General features: G+C 59.0%; 1 protein-coding gene across 3 annotated transcripts; it reads right to left on the reverse strand.

Moving 5' to 3' along the window:
• Positions 1 to 21: 21 nt before the first annotated feature.
• Ssbp4 (single stranded DNA binding protein 4) lies at positions 22 to 9,296 on the reverse strand. Of its 3 annotated transcripts, XM_045147086.1 has the most exons (17): positions 9,203 to 9,296; positions 4,064 to 4,136; positions 3,839 to 3,900; positions 3,676 to 3,760; positions 2,443 to 2,532; positions 1,876 to 1,935; positions 1,724 to 1,793; positions 1,564 to 1,634; positions 1,408 to 1,475; positions 1,167 to 1,212; positions 1,055 to 1,087; positions 918 to 972; positions 771 to 838; positions 617 to 695; positions 516 to 544; positions 339 to 443; positions 22 to 176 (listed from the first exon to the last, which is right to left on the reverse strand). In XM_045147086.1, exons 1-17 carry the CDS (start codon positions 9,256 to 9,258, stop codon positions 147 to 149), a joined length of 1,080 nt encoding a protein of 359 aa, XP_045003021.1. In that variant the 5' UTR covers positions 9,259 to 9,296; the 3' UTR covers positions 22 to 146. The 3 variants fall into 3 exon arrangements, with proteins under 3 accessions (XP_045003021.1, XP_045003013.1, XP_045003028.1); XM_045147078.1 differs by lacking the exon at positions 22 to 176 and having other exon boundaries at positions 216 to 443; XM_045147093.1 differs by lacking the exons at positions 22 to 176; positions 3,676 to 3,760; positions 3,839 to 3,900; positions 4,064 to 4,136; positions 9,203 to 9,296 and adding an exon at positions 3,455 to 3,649 and having other exon boundaries at positions 216 to 443.

The following is a 9,296-nucleotide window of genomic DNA, read 5'->3' on the forward strand; positions in this document are numbered from 1 at the left end:
CAGTGAGGGAGTCAAAGCCGCTACCACGAGCCCGCAACGAGCGGCGTTTATTGGCAGCGCCTGTGACCGCCGCGGGTCCACCAGCCTCGAGTCCTTGCCTGCTAGAAAGTCCGCGGCCGGAGCGGAGCCGAGGCGACCCCACCGCCTCACACGCTCATGGCCACGCCGGGGGAGTACTGCGGAGAGAGGGCGGCCGGCGGGCGGCTCAGCTCCGGCTCGTGCACGGCGGGGACCCCCTCCGGTCACGGTCTCGCTCGGGCCCCCCGGCCGCCCCGCCGCGCTCTGCCCGCAAGGCCCCTCAGGCCCGCCGCGGGGGGCGAGGCGGCGCCGTGGCTTACGCTTTCGCTCGGGAACGGGTGCAGGAAGGTTCCGGCAGCTGTTATCTCGCCATCATCGCGTGGGGTGCCCGGGGTGTTGTTCAGGCTGGCAGCGTCAGGGGATCCCTGCAGGCAGCCGCCATCAGCGTCCTTCCCAGGCCCCGCCCCGCCCCGCCCCGCCCCAACACGGGACCTCACCTTGGACAGCATATCCTGGTCGGTAGGACCTGAGGAGGAAGACACAGTTCAGCAAAAGTGCAGGGAGGGACAGGGTCCCCAGGGCAGGCACTGCCACTCACCCAGGGATCCGTTCGCTTGCTGCTGCTCCATCGCGCTCAGGGCAGCCATTGGGGCTTCGGTTCCAGCACCAAGTGGGAACTGCGGGCACAGCGTGATGTGGGTTTGAGTCGGGAGTCTGTTGTCCCCAGCAGGGTCCCTCAGCCCCCTACTCACATTAGCACGGCCTGCACTCGGCCCCACAGAGTTCATGATGGAGAACATGTTTTCGCTGGAGCTGGAGTCTGCGGGGATATTGGAGGCCGTCTGGACGTGTGGAGTGGGCCTCTCCCCCCCACCCCCGCCACACCCCACAAGACTCACCTCCAGGGCTGGCCATAATGGGCGTCCCTGGAGGACCACCGCCTCCTGGGGGTCCCTACAGCAAAGCAGACAAGGTGGTGAGGACGACCCCACCCTGACAACCACCCCCCTTCCCTGTTTCCCTTGACACTACTGACCGTGTAGCTGCCAGGAGACGAGGAGTACGGGACCTGGGGCCAAGGAACAGTGGTGAGTGTCGGCAGGGGCTACCCCACACTCCTTCCCCGGCTCAACTTGCCCACCACTCACCGAGCTGCCACTGGGGCTGTTCCACGGGCCGCGCATGCCCTGGCCCCTGAAAGAGACAGGCTGCTTAGTGCCCACCAGCAGTGGCCACATAGGGTCCCAAGTCCAGCCCGTCACTCCCTAGGGCCAAATGGCACTTTAGGCCTCATTCCCCACCCTGCAGTAACTGGAATCCAGGTTTCCCACAAATGCAAGGTCAACCCTAGCAGAGGGACCCAACAGCTGGGGAACCCTCGGGCCTTACATGTTCATTGCCAGTAGGCCCGGGCCAGCGATGGTATTGGGTGTAGGTCGCATGCCACCTCCGTAGCCCTGGGGAGGGAAAGGGGCCATGGGCAAAGTCCTGGCCACAGCCCCTTGGTCGACCCCCACACACACACTGAGCCATACAGCCCCTTACCTGGGGTACAGTGTTGGCCATGCCCCGTGGTGGAGTCACCCTCTGCATTGGGCCGCCCAGGCTCGGGTGCCCTGGGCATGGAGCAGAAGAAAGAGGTTCAGACCTCAGCCAAGCTCCCAGGAGCACAGTCCCTCCCTTGGGTGAGTTCCTCTCTACTCACCCTGAGCACGAGGAGATGCCTCCATGGCGCCAGGTAGGAAAGGCTGGGAGCCAGGAAGGCCCACAGGAGGCTGCAGAGGGGCGCGGCACTGAGTGGGGGGGGGACGGACACCCTGGCCCCCTCAGCCTCCCTTTACCCTGTCACCCTCTCACCTGACTTAACATCCTCAGGGAGGGCCGTTGGCCCCCTGGGAACCGCGGTGACATGAAGGGCTGCAAAAAGGGGTAGAATCAGCCTCATCGAGGATCTGGCCTATCCCCTGCTTCCAAGCCAGCCCAAAGGTGGCATGAGTGACTTAGGAATGGTGCTAGCCCTACCTAGTTGTGAGGTCTCATCATAGGGGTGTTGGGGCTCTGGTGTGTGGCGGGGAGGGGGGAAGGTTAGGAGTAACACAAACCAGGAGTACACAAACGGGGGGTGCAGACGGCAAGGCCACCTAAGCCGGGTTTTTCCTGAGCCTAGCTAGGGAAGGGGCAGGTGGGTTCCATATAAGGATGGTGGTCCGGCCTGGCGGGTATAGTCCTTGCAGGATTGGAACCAATGAGCCCCAATACAAGTTCAACTCACCCACCTCCCCTTGTCCGGTACTAAACTAGGGAGCTCCATCGCTGGTTGGAACTAGGTGCACATGTCCACTGTCACCACAGCCTTTCACTCAGTTCCAGCCTGTAACTCTCCCCTCCCTAGGCTGGGCTACCTGAGACCCCAGGTCACAGTACCTGGAAAAAACCTGACGCCATGGGTCCTGCAGCCATTGGATCATTTGGGGCCATAGTTCCCATCACAGGGCTGGGGGCCGCTGTCGTGCTCTGCAAGGGTAGGGAGTACATTAAGGACCACGGTGCTGCCGGCACCGTGATGTCCTGATTGCTACAGATAGCAATGGGACAGAGGGCCATCGTGTGGTCAAGCTGGGATTCAACAGCCCTTGCCATCCAGTGATACAGCCAAGCTCTTCCGATGGAGTAGCCACCCTCAGGTAGCCTCTGCCCTTTTGGTGGTAGTACACCCCTGTCAAGTCCCATCACCTCCAGGAGAGAAGCCCTAGACCGCTCAGATGGAGACTGGGAAAAAGAGCTAGAGAGGAATGCCTATGTCTGCCAGGGGTGAGGCTTCAGATGACACACCCAACAGGCCCTGGGGGCCGGACAGGTCACTTGGGCTTGATCCCAAATCCCAAGCCTCTGGCTGCCCACAAGGCAGACGGGGAAGGAACTGGACCTGCCTTTCCCAACCTGCACCAGTGGGCTGCACATTCCCAGGGGCTATGCATGACTGCCCTGCTCCAGGGGTAATCTGGCCCTCAGTTCTCCCAGAGGGAGTGTCTGGCGACCAAACCCTCTCCCCCGCAGCCGCCTCCCTTCTGCCACTTCCGAGATTGGCTCCAACTCTGACTTCCGGGAATCTGCCATGAAAGAGCTCTCCCAAGTCCCTGGGTGACTGGTGTCGCAGCCCCAGTGCCAAGCTGTCAAAAGCTGCACCAGGACCTAGGCTTGGGCGCCTGCAGCCACACCCCCATGTCAATCATCCTCCAGGAGCACGGGCCTGCTCGCATGGTCAAGGCAATGGGCAGGGCCCCCCGTGTTTCCAGGCGACAACAAGGCCCGGAGCGAAGGCAGGCTAGCAGCAGCCGAGCCCCGCCCTCCCGCTGCTATGGTTACCGACGCCATGGTAAACCCGCTATCCTTCTGGCGGCTCTGCAGCGTGGCGCTGCACCTCAGCTCCATGCACCTGAGCAAAGTACAGGGTGGCAACTTGATGGCAAGGTGCGGCCTCTGCACACAGGCCCGGGAGGTAATGTGTGCCACGCTTGGTCTGCAGGAGCGCGACTTCCCTGCACCCTGCCAGCAGGACAGGAGGGTGGCTGTGGTGGAACGGGCCTCCGCATCCTGGGAAGGACCCTGGATGGATCCCGGAGGTCACCCACAAGTGGTCTGGCTCCAGGGACTCACATAGTCTTGGAAGACCTTGGCCTCGCTAGAGTGCTCGCAGGCCTCTCTGCGGTCTGGTGCCGCACAGTACAGGTCCCAGAACACACTGCAGAGGAGAGGAGACACGGTGAGCCCACGCACACACTCGACCCTCCCGCCTCACTCCCCACAGCCCCGCACGCACCACCACCAGGAATGCAGGAAGCCCGGGGGCTCGCCCACTGTGATGTTCTTCTCCCATCGGATCTGTGGGCAGAGCAGGGCACGTGAGGGCCCACCCGACAGGGAGGGACCCATGGGACCCACAGACAGCCTGACAGTACGACCGATGCCTAGGGCCCACCTGCCCAAACAACAAAGTGAGCATAGGTGGGTGAGGGGTGGAGGAAGGCCTGGCAGGGCGACTCACCTCGGATAGGAAGGTCTGCGCTGACTTCTGGGCGCCCACATGCAGCAGGTACTCATACACGTACAGCGCCAGCCTACGGAGCAGGGGCAAGTGGGCTCAGGCTGGCCATCCTGCCTCATCTGCTGACCCCTTCGAAGACCCCCCTTCTTCACAGAAGATAGCTTCCTCAGCCTGCTGTTCACAGGGGCTCAACCCCTATACACCCATCAACACTCCACCTGTAGGCCCTTTCCCAAGGGTACCATTCTCTTAAGACCCAGCAGCAGCTGTAAATTTTCCCTCCTAAGGCAGGATCTCACTCAGCTGTAACTTCCTTAGGCAGCTCCAGCAATGCAAAGTACCACACCCCTGGGGAAGATGGGCACAGGGAAATGGCTGAAGGGAGGCAGGGCCACCAGCCCTCACACCAGATCCCTGAAAGAGCATTTAGGGACTCCCTGGTCTGGCCTCCCCTCTTCCCAGCCAGCGCCCTCTGGTGAGAGAACAAGCTGCCCAACTACTGTGGCATCTCCCACAGCAGGGGAAGTCCCCAGCCTCAGGTCACCAGTTCCCTATGCAAGGCTTCTCTCCTCACAGAATGTCTGTCCTATGGGTGCCCCACTGCCCTGCCTGGCCCCATGGGGACTCATGAGAGACACTCTGAAGACCCAGGACAGCAGACCTTCGGGTCCCCAGGGGCCTCCCCTCAGCTGACCACACCTCACTCTTCCTGGCTGATGGCCCCAACCTAAAACAACCAGTCTTTGATTCAGAAGGCCCCACGCTCCAGCCGGGCTGATCCTCCCACCACCTTCACACCATGAGTCCTCATAGACCCTCACCTCTGCTCTCTGGCCCGCCCCAACTCTGGGAAATCAATGTAGGTATCTGGCATCCCTAACCAACCACTCTGGCTGTGCCCTTCCCTGCACCCTCATCATTCTTCCATCCCTCTCTCTGTCTACTCCCCAACCCACCCCCACAACGCGCACACACACACGCCTCCTTGCTCAGTAAGCACACCCAGCATTTGTCCTTCTGGCTGCCACTTATCACCAGTAAAAGATAAACAGACCCTTCAACCCTTCAAAGGGGTTAAGAACATAAGTCCTTGTTGGGGATCAGGGTGGGCATCTGGCTCAGGATGAGGGGCTGAAGGAGAGCTGCCCAGGACCAGTCTGGGATTAAAGATGTATATGAGTGGCCTAGAGATGGCTTAGTGGTTAAGGCACTTGTGGGCAAAGCCAAAGGACCCAGGTTTGACTCACCAATACCCATGTAAAGCCAGGTACACAAGGTGGCACATGTGTCTACAGTTCATTTGCAGTGGCTAGAGGCCCTGATGGACCCATTCTGTCTCTCATAAATAAATATTTTTTAAAAGATGGATATGAGAAGGGTAGAGAGATGGCTTAATGGTTAAGGCACTCGTCTATGAAGCCTAAGAACTCAAGTTCAATCTCAGGTCCCATGTAAGCCTCCACGTAAGCAGTGACACAAGCATTTAACATGCACTGGAGTTTGCAGCAGATGAAGGCCCTGGCATGTCCATTCTCTCCCTCTGTCTGCCTCTTTCTCTCAAATAAGTAAATATATAAATAAATGTATTTTTTTTTAAAGATGGATATCGCGTGGTGGCACACACCTTTAATCCCAGCACTTGGGAGGCAGAGGTAGGAGGTTCTCTGTAAATTCGAGGCCAGCCTGAGACTACATAGTGAATCCCAGGTCAGCCTGGGCTAGAGTGAAACCCTACCTCGAAAAAAAAAAAATACGGATATGAGGGCTGGAGAGATGGCTTAGCAGTTAAGGAACTTGCCTGCAAAGCCAAAGGACCTTGGTTCCATTCTCCAGGACCCATGTAAGCCAGGTGCACAAGGTGCTGCACTATCTGGAGTTTGTCTGCAGTAGCTGGAGGCTCTGGTGTACCCATTCTCTCTCTCTGCTATCTCTCTCAAATAAATAAATTAAATATTTTTTAAAAGATGGATATGAGAGATGAAAGCTGAGCTGGGTGTTTAGAAAGGATTGGGAGGGCTCTTCTCAGGGCTTACTAATGCTCCTGAGATGACCCCTGGGTCTTCTCTGAGGATTTGCTTCATTCTTCCCCATTCCCTTCCCGAGATGGCCCAGGTTGGAGCCCTGCCATCCTCTCCCTGCCCCCATTCTCCCTCTACCCTACATAACCACATTCATGGAGCCTTCAGACTGGCCTCTATGCTCCTTCCACCTCCCACTCCAGTAGAGCCTATGGCTTGGATGTGCCTGCTTAAGCCACCTCCCACCACCTCTAAATAGTACAGTGAGGAGTACCGATGGACCCTGCCACTTGGAAGGCTGAGGCAGGAGGATAGCTTAAGGAGTTCTAGACCAGCTTGAGCGACAGAGCAAGGCTGAGTGCCAACACACACATACACTCCCTCCCTCCCTCCCTCTCTCCATCCCTTTAGCCCCTATCCCTCCCCTCCATACCACAGTTGGCCTGGACATCCAATATATAACACTTGGACCTGTAGTCTGCACCTCCTCCCACCCCAGAGTCTTTGTATATACTGTCTTCCTTCCTGGGGCACCTCCCCAGATTCCAATGTCACCTCTCAGCATGTTCCTGCCACGCCTGTCCCTCACTCTGCTCCATGTCCCCAGTAAGCTTATCTGCATGCTAAGGGCTGGGCATCCCAGGCCTGGGTCCTGAGCCTACACTCACACAGCCTCCCAAACACCCCAATACTCTTGTAACAGGGGTAGGCACACAAAGGGACAGGAATGGCACAGGGTATACTCCCATCAGAAGAACAGCATTGGCCTGGGGTGCTGGGGCTGGGCCCTAGAGTAGAGGCCTAGGCTGCTAGGTGCCAGACATGGCACAGTGTGTGCACCTAGTGGCCTCACAAGGGCCATAGTAATTATGAAGAATTACCATAGCAGCAGACCCTAGTGACACCCCTTGGATGTAGGATGCCAAGGCCAACAACTGCCCTCAGCTACTGTAACCATTAGGATCCTACTGCAATCCCCAAAGTGACCCTGCAGCACACAGCCCTTTCTTTCAGGGTCACCAGCGACCACCCAGCCCTGCTGGGCTTCTCTTAGCACAGGTTCATCAGGGCTTCTCTCTCAAGCCCTCTACCTCTCAGGACTAGTGACCAGAATCCCCCAGGTGCACAGGGAAGCCCACAAGACCTGTTGGGCAGCAGGGGGAAGTTCAAGTATGGTCACACCACATTTTGGCTCACTGCATCCCTTCTCACATGTGGTCCACTTGGACCCAGGGTGTGTCTCCTCACTCCAGGGCAGGGACACCCCACAGGTGTCATCCACCAGACCTAGGGCTAAGACATGCACACCTGGAGGCTGGGAGGAGGGCAAGGAGACAACAGGTCATGGCATGCCTTCTTCCAGAGGCAGGGTCCCCAAGGAGGCAAAACCCAGTACTGGCATTGTGACCCCTCACCCCATTTTGCAGAAGCGGAAACAGACTAAGATAGGAAGTGGCTGGCCACTAAGGGGCCGCCAGTGTAGAGTCTCCACCTGTGGTCTTTCCCAGGTCCTGAGACCCCCAAAAGGCCAGTGGGCCACACTTCAATGAGGACACTGAGGTAGGGCCACCAACTTGCCTCAGGCCTTCAGCAGGCTGTGTCCTCTCCTGGGTACCCTGACCACCCACAGAAAACTGGCACTTTCCAAGCTGTCTTCCACACCAGTTCCTCCCACCCTGCACCCTGAAGCACTTCCCAGCACACCAGGGAGACCTTGCATTTGGGGTGGAACCCCTCTGAAGTGCAGAGGCTGGGTTCATACAAGCACCATCTAAGTGGAGTCCTAGCCCCAGGGCTCCCACCACAGACTTCCTGTGGCCCCAGCTGCCTCATGGCCCCCAGCCTGCCAGGCCTCCTTCCAGCCCTCTAGGAGCCTTCAGTCCCAGTGCAGGCATTGGTTTTTCTGGCCCTGAACTGAAGTTCCTGCTGCCCCAGCTTCCCAAATGTACTTTTGCACAAATGGGTCTCCCTATGGCCACAGGCTACCTTCTTGACACGCCTATCTCACTGGCCAAGCCCCAGGGCCACCTGGCCTCACACCCTTTCCTCTCCCTTCTGGTCCTTCATTGCCATCTTGCGATTCTTAATGACCCCACAGGCTTGAGTGGTGACTAGGATCCTGCCTTACTACATTCGGATTGGGATTAGACTGCCCTGGCCAGCAGCCCCCAAGGCCCAACCTAGCCAGACCTGCTGACCAGCTGAACCATCCCACCGTGGGGACATGGCAGAGGTGAATGACCTTGATAGACACTCCTGCTTCCCACCAGGCAACAGCTAAATGCCATCATCAGTCACTGGGGGCCTCTTCAAGGTGTAACTGGGGCCCCCCGAGGCCTGTCCCACACATAGGACTGTTCTGAACAGCTCAGTTATGGGCCACTGAGCACCGTGGCAGTGTGGGTGGCTGGGCTCCCAGCATTTCAAGTTCACAGCTCCACGCGGCGCTCTGTGTGGGTGGCTGGGGTGCCACGCATGGAACAGGGGACAGGACTGCCCATGCCCCCAGCACGGAGAACTTGTCTTGCACCAGAACCTCATGCACGAAAAAGTCTTGCTGCTAAGGAGTTAATTGCGAGCCCAAGAAGATTCCCCCCGACCACCTTCAAATCTTGCGCCACAAAAAAACCCTTCCAGTCCCTCTCGTGCATTTCTGGTCTCAGGTGACCCCAGAGCCTCACACACCCCCTTCAAATTTGGGGCCTTCGGTCTCGCGTGATTCCTGGAGCTTCTTGAATCTCGCGCCCGCCCTTAGGATCTTGCGTGACCCCCGTGCCTCCTCGAACCTGGCACCTCTCAGGTCGCGCGTGACCTCACGAACCCTTGGAGTTTTCACACTCGGTGACTCGGGCCTACCAAAGTCTCGCGCGCTCCCGGCCTCGTGTGGCCCCACGAGCCACTGTGGCGTGCCCCGGGTCTCTCCACCCCCTGTCTCCCGTGAACCTGCCAGTGCCTGGGGTCTCGCGCCCCCGATCCTCGGGTGGACCCTTGCACCTTTTGGGCTTCACGCGCCCCCTCCAAACTGGCCATTGGGGTGTCGCGTGACCCTTAAATCTCGCGCCTTTCTGGTCTCGCGTGACCCCGGAGCCCCTCGAGCCTCCCGGGCCGCGCGCGCACTCACTTCTCGCGCGCCTGGCCGTCGGAAGGCACGGAGCCCTTGCCCGTTTTGCCGTACATACTGCCCCGCGCGGCCCACGCTGGTCACGCGGCGCTCC

Source organism: Jaculus jaculus, chromosome 1 (genome assembly GCF_020740685.1).
Source record: "Jaculus jaculus isolate mJacJac1 chromosome 1, mJacJac1.mat.Y.cur, whole genome shotgun sequence".
NCBI lineage: Eukaryota > Metazoa > Chordata > Mammalia > Rodentia > Dipodidae > Jaculus > Jaculus jaculus.